The 15,575-nt window shown below is 43.1% G+C and overlaps 1 protein-coding gene across 2 annotated transcripts in view; it reads right to left on the bottom strand.

Annotated features, from left to right (window-relative positions):
• VAPB (VAMP associated protein B and C) overlaps positions 1-15,575 on the bottom strand; it is a 50,278-nt gene that overhangs the window by 8,031 nt on the left and 26,672 nt on the right. Inside the window, exons 2-3 of one of the 2 annotated variants that reach the window (XM_087819192.1) lie at positions 14,796-14,948; positions 1,650-1,753 (exon numbers count right to left, since the gene is read on the bottom strand). In XM_087819192.1, coding sequence (XP_087675318.1) covers positions 1,650-1,753; positions 14,796-14,948 — 257 coding nt within the window. The remainder of the gene's footprint in view (positions 1-1,649; positions 1,754-14,795; positions 14,949-15,575) is intronic. The other variant, XM_087819193.1, reaches the window with a different exon arrangement.

The following is a 15,575-nucleotide window of genomic DNA, read 5'->3' as shown; positions in this document are numbered from 1 at the left end:
ATATTGAAATAAAAAGGTATTTTAAAATAAAGAAAAAGCATAAGGCTTCATTCATTACTAGTGGTTAGGACAAGTATAAACAAATTACAAGTAATTTTGTTTTTGTATTGCCAAAAATCCTACAATGTACATCACATATAAACATCTTTTAACCTGTTATAAAAATTACTGTATGAGGAAGTGAGATTCACCTTAACTACAGAGTGCCTGGCCTGCAACAGTAGATGAAACACAGCAGGGCACTGCCAGGCGCTCTACACAGACCACATTTCATCCCATGACAACCATGTCAACCAGGTCTTTAGCCCCATGTTACAGGTGACTGTTTAAACCCTCAATAGAGTTAATGAAAATCACCCAAGGTCACAATATTAGTAAAAGGCAGACCTCAGCTCCACACCCGAGACACCCAAGCCCATGCTCTTTTCAGTAAGCCATGCAGCAAAAGCTAAACAGAACATATTCTCAGATATTCCATATTTCATATTTGCCATACATTTCCTTGATCACACAAATTAACATTAAATGGCACATCATGTTCCAGGAAATAAAAGGGAAAGTAGTGAATGCCTCAATACTCATTTTTATAAAAAGGAGGATGGCTCATTATCACTGATTTCTCTCAAACCCCCACATAGTGGCTTCTCCTTCATTTACTGCCCAAAAGTTAAACACCATGAAGATGGTTGGTTTACTTTTCCAAGATGAGAGAAAAGGGCTGTGTGGTGTAATTCTGGGACACAAAGGTGGGCTGTGCATAAAAACAGCCCTTAGTGTCAAACTCAGAGGGAGGAAAACCACAGTACGGGTGTGAGTCACAGCAAACTCAAACTTGCAGGCATTCCTCGGATGACTGCAGTCTCTTAGTTTGGGTTGGCAGGCTGGGAAGTGATGGAAACGTTGAGGCAATCCTGCCTTTCTTTCCCACACTGTGAGGACTAGACATCTGTCCTGGCTGGTGCGATGGATTACAAAGCTGCTCTGTATATTGTGATTCACGCTCACAGCACCAGCAGGCCTCCTCGTTTCTTAGAGTGTGTAAAAAGCTTACTTTGGAATTTCTATTATACGATTTTTCCAGAAAAACCAATAATATAGTATCACTTTTTTATTTTAGGAAAATGAAGTCATCTTATTTTTACCAAAATCAGGGAGTTAGACTGCATTTAAACAGGAAAAAAAAAAAATTAAAAATGAAGGAATCTAAAGAAAAAAAAGAATCATGCTTGCCAGAGCCAAGCCAAAATAAAACACACCTCTTCAGAGCTGAGGATATTTAGTATTCTCCTCTCTCACATCCCCCTGGGTTCTGGGGGGACGGGAGAGACACGGTAATGAATGGTGCCCTTTTCTGTAGGGCACAGGATAGGGAAAGGGGGAAGAACCCAAAGACCATTCATGATATGATCAATCAGAACAAGGAAGTGCTGAAGCAAACGAATACAAAAGTCAAAAAAGAGTATTCTGGAGAGTTACATAAAATGTAAAATTCAAAGCTTTAGAAAAACTATACAGGCAGTCAGAGTACAAACCTCCCTGGAAACACCACACCCCTTTAAAAGCCATTTTGATACATTGTGAAACGCATGCACACACGATTCGATACCTGATCATTGAATACTAAAAAGTAAGAAGCATTCAGTACTTACTACTGCTTCCATATCAGAAGTGTCAGTTGGCGCAAACATAGACTGAACCATAAACTTGTGTTTACTTTTCTCATTGGGATCATAATCGAAAGGCTGTAACATCACTAAGAAAGAAAATATTTCATTAGGAGGGTCAGAGCTTGGTTACCAGCAGCCATTTGTTAACACTTGTATTTTGGTTGTAAGGCAATTTACCCGGATTCTCTCATCTGAGCCTCATGATGCCCCAGGTGAAGTGAGCAGGGCAAGATGACCAGCATCTTCTCCACTTTTCAGATCTCAAACCTGAGGTCCAGAAAAGTTATGTGACTTGCCAGAGGTCGAGCAGCAGGGAGTGGCAGAGCTGGGACCCAGGTCTTCTGAATCCTGGCCCGCTGATCGCACACCTGACACAATGTCTCCTACAGCCCTCACAGAACAGGTAAACCAGGTAGAAACCCACATGCCTGCTTTGCTCAAGAAAATGCCCAAATAATCTCTTTAGGAACTAAAACAAAATAATCCAAGATGTGTAAGGAATTGCTTTTGCTTCTCTCTGTCCTATTTCCCACAGCAAGGTAATCAAGGTAATGCTTGAAATAAATACAGTATTACTAATAAAATATTATGCAATTTTCACAAGCAGCACACTCACAGTATGGAGAAGATGCCACCAGCTCATGCCCCTTTTCTCCAGAAGGACCTAGAGGAATCTCACATAAAGGCTCCCTGTCCTCTGACAGTGCAGCTCTGCCCTCCTCCACCGCAGGCTTCCTCAACCTTTTCTCTGGTCACTCCTACCTCACTGAGGAAGGTGGCCCCCTGCTCTGACTGGTTTCCTTAGGACCTACCCCTGTTAAATGACAGCTGCTTTAAAATATGGTATTTGCTATCAGGCTTTGGCTAAACCACACATCTAGTTATGTTTCTGAAACATGTCATTTTCGCATGCGGGAAAAGCCTACTGTGGTCCTGACGGTGATAAGAGCTAACGTGACGGAGCGTTTTCCCATGTGTCAGAAACCAGGCTTGGACTTTAGGCCTATTATTATCCATCTAATCCCTAAGGGGCAGGTACTGTAGCAAAGGTTATTGTGACGCCTATTTTCAGATGACAAAATGGAAGTACATAAAGGTCACATGTGGAGAAGTAAGCACTCAAATGAAGGCGGTCTGCCTGCAGAGCCAACATCACAGCCACCAGGAGGGACTGAGTCGTCATCTGACAGGACAGCTCTGCCCTCCTCCACAATCTTTTCTCTGGGCACTCTTCACTGTTTTCTTGCCTTGAACCCCATCTTAGGGCTTCCAAGGTCTTTCCTCTGAAGCCTTAAAATCAACCACCCCCTGCAGCAAATAAGGAGCAAGTGCCCTAAGACTGAGTTTACAAATGAAGATGTTGGAGCTCAACAAAGTAAACTGGCTTGCTTAAGGTTACAACGTTGGGAATACAAAGAGCCAAGTGCAGCCCAGCGCCCCTTCTGCCACATGAGTCACTCCAACATTAAATGGTTTCACCTCCTGTACCCCAGGCTCACTGTCACATACCTCATAGAACCATATATGATGGAGAAAAGAAATACAAAGAACCCCATCTGTCTCAGGGGTGCAGGGGTCCTTTCTATCTTGAGGGCAGAGAAAGTCTATTAAAATCTAACATGGCATCCATTTAAATGCTTTAGTGTACAGTCACCCAGACAGCTCCACTGCCCACAACTCATCTCAGTGCTCTAGGCTACAGGGGAGGCACACTGGAAGACTTCTTCAGGACAAAAATTAATACGTGTGCAACGCTTTAAAAAATTCGGGGCTTGTATACAAACAACAGCAAGTCTAGCTACAGCACCCAAGATCCAAAGTGTGACCATGAGCAGAGAGAACTAAGGCCATTTCAAATACAGGGTGACTGAACTCAGGATGTGTTCTTGCACGTGTAAAGGCATGTTCTCTCCTGGAAAACCAGTCCCTGCTGGCAGCTCTGGACCTGGCAACACTGAGCTGGCAAGAGCTCTCCCAGACAGACCTGAAACACCATGACACGCCGGGCTTGACACTTAACCTCACCAGTAGGTCAAAACCAGGACCTCTTCTTCTGAAAGCTACATTGTCCTAGTGTGTACCCCACCTCCATCCCCAGTGCAACAAGGACGATAACACAGATAAACTAAGGACGACTCAATGGGATCTTTCTTGGACAGGAACTGTCAACCTCTTTTGAAGCTGGGTCACACACAGTCTTCAAACTACTGTCAAATTAATGTTCATTTTAAAAAATTAAAGCAAATTGGGTTTTGAGCATTTCAGTTTTTGCTTGGCTGTGACAAAATCATGCTCCAGTATTTTTCTGGGGAAAGACACAAACTTTGTCCTACACTATGCTCAGACTTTCAGCAGGGCACAGCTCTTATAGCAAAAACTGCTTCCTCCTTGAGATGGTTTTCCAGCTGTGAGAGGCCCCTTCTCCTCCACCCTGGAGAGCTCTGAGGCTGAACCAGGATTACTGGTAAAGAGCCCGAAGTCCAGAAGATGAGAGCAACAGGAAGACATTGCTAATTTTCAGGGAAGTTGGCTCTTTAGCTCAAACTGCATTGGGTTATCCACATAGAACCAATGGGTCCAGAGAACCTAAGACCTCCCCACTTAAATAGTCCAGGAATGCTCCCTCTTCCTCAAGGCAGTGCATGTGAGAGAGAACAGCCAACGGACCTCTGCTCAGCTAGAACCAAGAAGGAAAGGAAAGGAACCTTCACTAGTGCTGCTATGCACCAGGCCCCACAGAAGGCCCATTTCATTAGTTCTGTCATTTAGTGCTCACAACAATCCATGGAAGAAGCCCATGTCTTCATTTTCCAGACAAGGAGACAAGGGCTTAGAAAGGCCACATGGCCTCACTCAGGTCCCATGGCAGCATACTAATGACGGAGCCAGTCAGTGCTCCATACTGGCTTTGCCTCCAGAGTCAGACTTCCACACCACAGGTTCTCAAAGAGTTACCCATAGACTCCAAGGGTCTCTGCAACGGGTGACCCATTAAGTCAAAACTGTGGTCATGATAATACCAGGATGTTATGAGCCTATTCTACCATGGTGACACTCAGTAATGTTGGCACAAAAGCCCTGGGGTGAAGTTGCCTGCACCTGACCAGGGACCAGACAGTGCCCCACAGTGCTGGCATCTCCATATCAAGCACTGCCACACACACGTGGTTTTCCTGAAAAGGTCAGTTTCACTGAAGAATGCCCTTGATGAAGTGATGAGACAATTTCACTCATGTCCACACCTGACAGCACATGGTGACACTCGCACAGGGGGCACTGCTGTTCTCTGGGAAAAGTTCCTGTGCATCTGTCTGGCTGGGGGGCTGAGCCAGACACTGGCTCATGGAACACCACGGACTTGGAAATGATGGTTATTCAGACTTAGGTATGTGGCAGATGTTTTTTCAATGAATGAAGAGAGTCTATCCATTCAAGGAAAACAACTTATAGTGGTTGTAGCCAATAAAATCCAGGCTTTTAAGCAAAAATTAGAACCTTGGAAAACTTATATATGTCGTCAAGAGCTTCACAGTTTCCCAAGTACTTAAAGACTTTTCCAATGAGATCAGTGGAAACTGTAACAAATGTGATTTTTTGATGCTATATAATGAAATATGTCATTTGGAAGACCTGTATAACTCAGCTAACATAATATTACAAAATCCAATCAAAGTGCAAGAGAGACTAATGCATTTTAGAGAAACAAAGTTCAGACAGTTCACTGATGTGGTTTCAGATTCCACACTGTACTGAATGTCAAAGGAGTGCCACTTGTCAAGTTTTGGTATAGTATCAAAGAATAATGTCCAGCCCAGCCGGGCGTGGCTCAGCAGTTGAGCATTGACCTAGGATCCACGAGATTGGGATTCGATTCCCAGTCAGGGCACATGCCCGGGTTGTGGGCTAGGCAGCCGATCAATGACTCCCTTCTATCTCTCTCTCTCCCCCTTCTTTCCTCTCTCTGAAATCAATAAAGATATGTTAAAAAAAAAGAAAAAAGAATAATGTCCACAAGTATCTGAAAAGACTATTAAAAATACTCTTCCCTTTGTCCTGGCTGGTTTGGATCAGTGGTTAGAGTGTCGGCCTGCAGACTGAAGGGTCCCGGGTTTTATTTGGGCCAAGGGCACATACCTCAGTTATAGGATCGATCCCTGGCCCTGGTTGGGTGGGTGCAGGAGGCAACCAATCAATGTATCTCTCTCACACTGATGTCCCTCTTTCTCTCTCTCTCTCTCCCATTCTCTCTGAAAAGCAATGGAAAAAATATCCTCGGGAGAGGATTAAAAAAAACAAACACCTTCCCTTTTACAACTACAGAGTCTATGGTAAAAGTGGTTTTCCTTCATGCACACTCATCAAAATGACACATTACAACAGACTAACTGCAAGAGCATAGAGAATCCAGCCTGTCTTCCACTAACCCAGACATTCAAAAGATTTGTAAAACATGATAAATAACACCAGTTTTCTCATTAAATTTTTGGATGTAATTTATTGATGTGATTATAAAATGAATTAATACTTTTTAAACTTCTCAGTTTAATTTGCAATATGATAAATATTGATACAACCACAAACAAAAATGTTCTTGGGTCTTCCATATTTAAGAGTGTAAAGGGGTCCTCAAACTAAAAAAGTTTGAGCACCATCATTCTACACCAAGCTGCCTTGCAGGCCCCGCAAGAGGAAAATGATCTGGTGCAATAGTGAAGACACTGGTAGTGTTGTCTAGTACCCTGCTTGGGAGAAATTGCAGTTGAGAGAGCAAGCAGTTTCACACAAACCCAGCCTTGAGTTCCCATATAGATCGAGACTCTGTGGCATCAGAAGGCACATGTCCCTTACAGGGAGGGGACAAGGTTCCCTATGCTCCTCTAACCTAACCACCTTGCAGCTGCTTGCTCCACCTCTGCAAAGGGCACCTCTGAGATCCACTGCTGCCCGTGGACCTTACCAACATCAGCACAACTCCAGGCTTAGCGCACCCTACCTGCCAAGTCACCACAATGTAGATCTGGAAGACCGTGAGAGGATATACCTTACATTTAGACCTCCAAATTAAACAAAAATGTAAGCAAGTGGGTAACGGGTAAGCAATAATCACCTTAAGGGAGCACCGGAGAGAGCCAAAGTGGCAGGTAAAATATCCCTTCTGCAAAGGCAGGCACTCATGAAATAGCAACACAGGTGCCCAGTGCACTAGGGAGGGTGGTGAGAGTTGAAAACTTGAAAATGTTGGCAAAATTCCATGAAGCTCAGGGGGTAAGGTGGGCGCTAGGTCCCTGCCCCACGGCAATCCCTCTCCTTCAGCCTTGAGCGGCAAGCGAAAAAGGTGTTTGCCACATACCAGCTCTCCTTTCCTTCTGGGCTCCCAAATCAGCAAGAAAGAGGAAGGAGGTCAAGTGGCCACTCAGACCTTGTGAAACTTCATGAACCCCTGCTGCGCCTCAGTATCCTCAACCTGTTCAACATGGCCCCCAACTCATGTCCAAAAGTTTGTACTTTTCAGCCCCCATCATTTCATGTCACATTCAATTTGTGATACCCTATTAGCTGGAACTTTATGAGAACATGACAGAATAAATGCTGTTAATCGTTTGTTCTTTCATCTCCGTACATGCAAATTGTGACAGAAATTATGTACTTTTACCATGACAGGCTATAAAAGAGCCTCCCATTAACTTAATTTATTTCACTTGAATATCAGAGACACTGATGATAAAACCCTCTTAAATGAACCATCTATCCTACTTTTAAAATGTATCTGCTGATTCTACATTAAAAAGAAGCCTGTTACCAGGAGACAGCTTGGAGACCCGGTCACCACTCACCCACATTAACACTTTGTGATATGATGTCTGCCATATTACAGATCACAAAAGTGGGATCCTATTAAGAAAGAGCCTTTGGGGTCATAAAACATTGGATCAATAAGACCAGACCTTCTTCAAAAGAGAAGAAATGCAGAGTATAAGCTACTTAACACACAAGTACACACACACCTTGGAGAAATGACGGCCTGATTAAATGCAGCATAATAGCCTCCTATGAGAACCCAACCACGTCACAGATCATTTTCATCCGCATCATAATGGTAACAGCTAATGAATAAAAGTCTAACAAGCACAGCATATGCTTTATTATTTTTTTTTAATCTCAGAATCTTATCTTCAAAATGTTTCTCTCCTCATTTTACATGACCAATCTCAGCTCAGGCCTCCACTGACATCTAGGTTCTCCAGCTCTAGGTTCTTTCCAGTTTTTCTCCCAACCAAGTTACCCTAAGTTACGCAGCCCCTATAACCTTACAAATGTAATCTCCTCCTAAACATCCTGGTCACCATCATGATATTCCTCAGATCAAAACCCACCAATTGCACAGGTAAAGGCAATCAGTTCAACTTTTCGGTCTGGTTCTCCCCATATCTCCTGGTACGACCCAACAATAGGCCTCTGCAGGTCCAAGAGGTGTGCACACTGTGCTGGTTCCACCCCCATACCCAGGGGTTCTGTCATTACCAGTTTCCTCCCATCCTGTTGACTCTACCTGGCATGTCCACCTGCCCTACTCACATCTCAATAAACAACACCTTTCAGGGTTTAACCCACTACTGACTTTGTAAGGAGGGGTCTCAAGCTTCAGCATGCATCAGAATCACCTGGACTGCTTGCTGGCAGGACCCTGCCTCCAGAGTTTCTGATTCAACAGGTCTGGAGTGCAGCTGGGAACATGGATTTCTAACATGTTCCCAGCAGATGATGACGCTGATGGTCCAAGGAACACACCTGGAGAACCTAGGCCACAATGCACTTCCTGACACTGCAGCTCCTTCTGGAATGCTACCTCATAGCCTCGTTCCTACAGAGGGCCTTATTCTATCAGTGGACACTGTTTGATGCTTAGACTCCTAAGCTTCTTCCTATAGGTCTGCTTTTCCTACTTGGTTAGACCAAGAGCAGGACTTCATGTTTGATGTCTCACATGCTGGGCATTAATCCACATTTCCCACTGGTTCATGGAGGGGCACTTCTTCCCTTCAACTTTCCAAGCACTCCAGAGTCAGGCTCCCTTTAGAAGTCTCCTTGGGGTAGCACAAGACCTTCAATCAGCCAGCTTCTCCTCTCTCTACTACCTGGAGCCTCTCACTATCCTCCCACAGTTTCCAGTCTTCTCATCACCGCTGTCCTTTCCCTTTCCTTTCATACAGACTGTACATTGAAAGACTGTTCTCTACCAAACTGCATTCATGGTGTAACAATGAAGTCACTGCTGCACTGTTTTAAAGTAATCATAGACAAACCAGAGCTCATGATCAGCTTAAGGTAACTAGTGTTACCACAATGAGGCAATATAATTCTAGCCTAAAGTGAAGCAGCTCAACATTTTGGTTACACTGTGTACCCTTATCATGAATAAATTTATTACTTCCTTTAGAATTCTCAAAATGTTGGAAACATCACTACTTTCCCCTCTGCCTATTCAGGGACCCATGGATGGAACTATGAGTCTAGCAGGTAAATAATTAATTTTATCTATTTATAAATAAGTTAATGCTGAATTGTCTGTGTCTTTTCCAGTTCAGTGCAGCCCATCTTAGATAACCAGCTCCTCATAGTCTAATTTCTTTGTGCAGAGATGAAAACAAACACACTCAGTGTCACTGGAAGATGATGCATGCCACATAGAGGCACTGGTCAAAGAACAAGGCTCACATCCTCTTTTTAATAAATATATTAAAAAATATACCTCTTTCCCAAACATCCAGCATATTTCCTATCTCCCATAACACTATGTAGTGGACTACAGCAGCCTCTCCCTGGTCACTTGTGTTATGAGCATGAGCACCCATTATACCCTATCTTAGTAAGTCCTACAAACCAGGTCTCTTAAAAGTGTCAACCAGAATGTGAAGAACTGCCCTGAGGCTTAAGTAATTCCAGGTCCCTCTGTCATTCCCCAACTTTCCCTACTTGCTCTCTGTGGTGCTCCTGTCCAGTCTCCACTGTGGCTGCCTCTCGCAGGTGTTTCCCTTCACTCTGGCCTGGGACTGGTTAACAGTGAGTCTAAAGTAAGTGTAAACAGGAGAGTCAAGACTGGGGAGCTCCAGTGTATAAATATGCAAAGAACAGTAATGAGGGAAAAGAACACGACTTTGCATGCCTCTGCAGTCACGCGGCAGAGCTGAAGTTACCGTCAGCTAAAAGAGGGCACTGAATGCTCTTGGTAACTCCTGTTGACCTTTGAAAATATAAAGAATAAATCAATTGTGTGATACTAGTAAAAAGTGAAATAAAATTCTTCTTAAGAAACTTAAATATTACAGTAAACTTAAAAAAATATATATTTAAAAGCACAATTAGTCTGAATTTTTGTTGGTAATTTCCCTTTTTTATAAAACCAGAATCTCGTGTGGTGAAAAAGATTAAAGCTACCTCTTAAGTATGAATGTAAGTTGTTCTTATCCGAGAGTAACAAACCTGGTTCATGAAAACCATTTATAAAATGTTTCTCTTATGAGAGGCTTCAGTTTCAAAGCAAACGATCAAAGGAACAAGAATGTTGCTGTGAAGATGTCCAAACCCCATAAGCGTAACTCACACCTACCAGCACGTGACAGATGACATCTGACCTCTCTCTGAGGCAGTGCACTTGCACTCTGGTGCTGGTCACCTATACACTGCAGCCAAGTTTGGCTGGTCCAGGACAAGCCAGCAGCTCCATCACATTGAGTCAGCAAACTCTTAAAAGGATTAATTACCAATTGCAATGCTACCCAATTACATTAATTGACCAATGTTTCCATCCAAGAAGAGCTGCTGCTATTCATTGTCTGTCCTCGGGTTTTTACTGGAAGAACTTTATGCTTTAAATGTGATTGAAAGAAGTGCTGAAAAGGGCTTCATGTCAGGAATGAATACTGCTCCTGAATTCTTTGAATTATAATTTAAACTACAGATTCAGACACTAGAAGATTTGTGTGTGTCTCTCATCCATTTCCAGTTCCCAGGGTACACTTAGTAAAGTGTGTCTGTACCTAAATACTGGTATCTTTAATGACTCTTCCCAGTGCCCCTCCCAACACAGAGATATTTTACATTTCTAATTTGCCTGGTACACAGGCAACCAATGTGCATAATTGAACTGCAAATGGAAGCGTGCTTGCTACTTTAGTGAAATTAGAATTCAGTGAAGGTTATAAAAATATTAAACTTAATATCATATTACAGGAAGCGTAAGTATTTTTGATGGGCCCATAATTTTACCACTTCACCTGCTGTATCCGCTGGCAAACATGGTTTGGAATATTAATGGAAAACTCCCTCATTATTAAACTGCAGTATTTAAAAAAAAATCCACAACCACTAACAGCTTACCACAAAGACATTTTCAAAAGTGACCTACCTTAAAAATATCTTCCCACTAGACAGTTCAGAAAATAGATTTAATTTTGTAAAGCTAGAACAAATGGGGAGACCCCCCACTGCTTCAGACAGTTCATTCATTCACAAAGTTCTATTTTCCTTGCATTTAAAATCTCAGGGGGAAAATCCAACCTCCTCTTCCCCGACCTCCCCCTCAGTGTGCTCATCCCGCTGAGGCCCAGAGCTGAATAACTCCAAACCACCTCTAGCAGAGGGTGTGCATCAAGGAGCAGGGGTCAGGACCACGGCCTCTGGCCCAGTTAATGAAAAGAGTAAGTGCCTGCACCCCTGCTTCATACAATGCCTCACCCAACAGGCATGGGGCCCAGAGGCGCTACTGTAAGGATGGGATGAGATGAGATGAGCGCCTAAGTAAAGGATAAATAAAAGAACTCAGATCAGAGGCCTGAGTGGACAGCTCCAAACCCCCTTTGGGAGGTCCCATTTTCACCTACTGACACAAAAAGTTTAGGTTATACCTGTTTCCAACCATTAGTTTACCACTTAAGTTTATAAAACAGAGTTGGGTGTGTGTTTTTTTAAGGACCCAGTAAGTAATTTGCCATCTTCTGAAAAAAATAACACGAAAGGTCAGAATCTGGACTTCTGACCAAAAAAGAAAGGCCCTTTGAATATGTGGTTTTCCAAAAGCTAAGAAGAGCCCCACAGGGTGTGTCTGAAAGACATCTGATAGCTAGAAATTCTCACTCCCACATCACAATCCAATTTATGGGCCTAAAAATCCTCAGTGCCCCTGGCCAGCTCCATGGTGGGAATCCTCCTCTCCCCCCGCCCGCTCCCCTCTCCAAGAATGATTTACAACCTTCCCTAACAGCTGCAGATCTCACAGTTTTCAGACATGGGACAGAAGTCCTGTACTGGCCACATCCTTCCCAGGTATGCTGTGACATTCTGCATGGCAGGCAGGGCAATGCCGGCAGTATTTTAAGTTGATTCAAAGGCCACCTTTTTCTAGATTATATTTGAAGATTTACTAGCGGCTTTTCACTAAAAAACAAATGTAGAATATAAAAGAAGAAAAACACAAATTTCTTGTTAAAATTAGCAAAAGTCCATAAATTAATGAAATGTATGCAATTAGTTTATTTCTAAAAAAGCAATTCAAGGATGTATAATCTACCTACAACAACAAACTAGCCAGTTTATGTCAAGTATAGTGGAATCCCTTCCTCATAACATGCCCACAGTTAATGCAGCATAAATACTCTGAGACGCAGATACTACTCTCCATGTTACAAATGTGAAAACTACAAACTAGAAAGGTTGATGGACTGGGCAAAGATCAGGCCACAGGTTACAAAGCAGAGCCGGGCTTGCTATGCAGGTTTTCAGACCCCGAATCTTTAAGTAGAGCCTGGGCACATGTGCACCTGTGGGAAGGGAAAGCTGATCTTTGGACGAGCTGCACTGTGACCTCCTGAGGATGTTCTCTCCTTGAAGGGAAGATGTCATCATGTAGCTGCCTTTAAGACCCTTGGAAAAGTGCAGCGCTTTTATCCCAAGGCATGAATATCTCATAAATGACAGAGTGGCCCCTCAGCACATAAAACTGCAACAAACGGGTGCCAGCCTCCTGTGCCAACGGGTGAGGTCGTCCTGGAAATACACTGACATCTAGCCTCAACCACTGGCACCTCAAGCACTGAGATAAATACACACCAAACAAAAACTAAGGGACCGTTTCCATGTGCAAACATAATCCTTCTCATCTAGAAGGCAGGCCAGCAGACACACAGTTTATTATGCAATTCCTTCCCCCAAGTACACCACATGCTGAGAGCCAGGGCACTATATTTACCTGTAAGTGGGGCCTTCCCTTAACAATGCTGAGGCAGCTTAGAGCCCTTGGATCAGGAGCTAAGACACCTGGCTTCAAATACCAGCTCTGCCACTACTAACCACCCAAGGACTCTAGATGACCATGCCCACTCTCTGCACCTTACCTTCTCATCTGCCAAAGGAAGGCGACACCCACAATGTTTTGGTCTTCCTTAAGCAGGTAATCATAAATCAAAATCATAAATCAAAACAAACACCCAGGATTAGTTATTACTTTAAAAAAACTTTCTATGATGGAGAGGGATGGATCTTTCTGAAAGAGATACACACACACACACAAACTTATAACACTGGAAAACACACCTACACTGTACACCTGCCTGCTGAGACTATATTATTCAGAAAACCATGTTACTGCTCCCACAGTTACTGTGAAAATTGGTAATTCTCATCTACTGACAACCTTGCTCAAATATGATATGGCAAGGAAATCAAGGAAAAAATGTCAATAAAAGAAGAGAATGAAAGACTAGGATGCACTTGATTTCAACAGAAAAACAGAAACCCATTTGATTTTTAAACCTATAGAACCAACCAAGGGTACAGAAACACCAACATCCTGGGCCCCTTCTGTTTTCCAGGGTGCTATGGTTCAAACAGCTGGGGCTTTAAAGCCAGGCAGAGTAATTCACACCCTGCTGTCACTTGCTAGTTTCCTTGGTACAATGGAGGGAACAGTGTGCTCCTCACAGGGCAGAGAACAGAAGTTACAGGAGATGATGTGTGTGCAGGCCCAGCATGCTGGAGACCCTCAGTAAATGTGGGCTCCTACACTTTTGACTTTTCCTGGATAATAAGCTGACTCAAGAGTCCAGATCGGGTTTTTGCAGCTTCAGAAGCGCACGGGGGATAGCTGATGTGGGCGCGCCGTAATGAGAGAGACCAATGGATGTAGGGAATAAGAGTTTGCAGAAATGATCAGATTATGAAACACCTCATATCTTTCCTAAGAAGTGAATCATTTTCTTTCAGGTGTCAAGTGAATAGCTAAATGTATCACAATCAAAATCTGTCATGAAAAAAGCCAGCCAGGTACCCATTTCAAACAAGTAGTGGCCTCTAATGATGCAGAGCCCACTATGGTTCATCTCCTGATACTCAAAGGATAAACACCCACACCCACACAGTTCCTCATAAACACAAAGGCATCCTTGGATCAGAAGTCCTAATGAGCTAAAAGTTTATTCCATTTCTAAAATACATTAAACTCAAACCCATCACTTCTATCTCCTTAATTCTGAAATCCAATTCTCAATTTGGGCACTTTAACAGTATCTTTTTAAAAGTTGGACTTTGGAAAATATATGCACTCTCAGACGGAAGGGGAAAAACAAGCCATCAGACATGAACAAAACTCACACCCTTGAATATATTCTAATTTCCTATGCCCTCGTCTCCCTTAGCCTTTCATAATCAGTAAAGTGCAGTTACCAGTCATTGGAAATGACATGAGCTTAATGTCAGAAATCATTTAGCCTACATAAGAAAATAACTCCATTTAGCTTTCTCCCACAAAGTAAAATTAAGTTTGTTTAGCCCTTTTTATTTATTGCCAAAAGGCAGATTTAATTTCAAGGGAGTGAAAACCAAACGCATTCTGAAGTCTGAAGTTACCACTGTAATTCTGCTCTAACCACTGAGGTGCGAAGGTTTGTAAGCATTACACTAAAGAGGCATTGATTATGGAAAAACAACAGGAGAGGGGGACCCACTAAGCTTGGAGGGTTGGGGAGAGAAGTCTACATCTTATTTTGCTACACTGCAAATACAACCTTTAAGAAATCCCACTGGCTCAGGGGGCCTCTTTAGCCCACCCTTCCAGCCTCCAGTCTCAGGACTTACCAGATACATTAATCGCAGCCCCTGCATCAATGATCCCACTGTTAGGCCTCACGCAGTACCTACGTGGTGCTGTGGTCTTCACTTTGAAACACACATTTCGGTCTGTTGGGTTGCCAAGCTTTAGGTTGGTGGTGACAACATCAGTGAAGGGACCTATGGAAAGAGAGACAGAGACTGATTGGGGATCTCATGAAGAAAGTTTGGAAGACTGATTTACAGTCTGAGGTTGAGAGGGATAACGGAATACGGTTAAGGGAAGATTCGAGATCCAAAACTATCTCAGTATTATAAATAACAGAGATGAGCTGAGGCTAACGCACTAACAGTAGCAGCTAAAATCCACATGTTCTCACCATGCCGCCAGGTACCCAGTGAGCATTCTAACATCCCTCACAACTTTATGACTACTGCTGTTTTACAGACAAGAAAACTGAGGCTCGGGAAGACACATTATTTGTCTATGTTTTCACACTAGTTAGTGGTAGTTAGGCTCTGTAATCAGGCAGCTAGACTCCAAGGCCAGTTCTTAACCTATGCTTAATACTGATTTCCACAATAACAAGAAGAAAGCTAATGGGGAGAGTGTAAAGGGCCAGACCTGGGTGCACAGTGATGATCAGTGGCAGTGTGTGCAGAGTGGCAGATGTAAGAAAGGCTTTGAGGTGTTAGCGGTCTATAAACAATATAGTGGTACTGCCAGAAGAGTCCACAACATCTGGGCTATAGCAAATTCACAGTCCTGCTGGGCAGCTCACACCTGAAACGTCACATTCAGTTTTA

This window comes from Miniopterus natalensis, chromosome 7, assembly GCF_054644295.1.
Source record: "Miniopterus natalensis isolate mMinNat1 chromosome 7, mMinNat1.hap1, whole genome shotgun sequence".
Classification (NCBI taxonomy): domain Eukaryota; kingdom Metazoa; phylum Chordata; class Mammalia; order Chiroptera; family Miniopteridae; genus Miniopterus; species Miniopterus natalensis.
The sequence above is the reverse complement of the archived record's forward strand: the minus strand, read 5'-3'. Positions and strand labels throughout refer to the sequence as shown.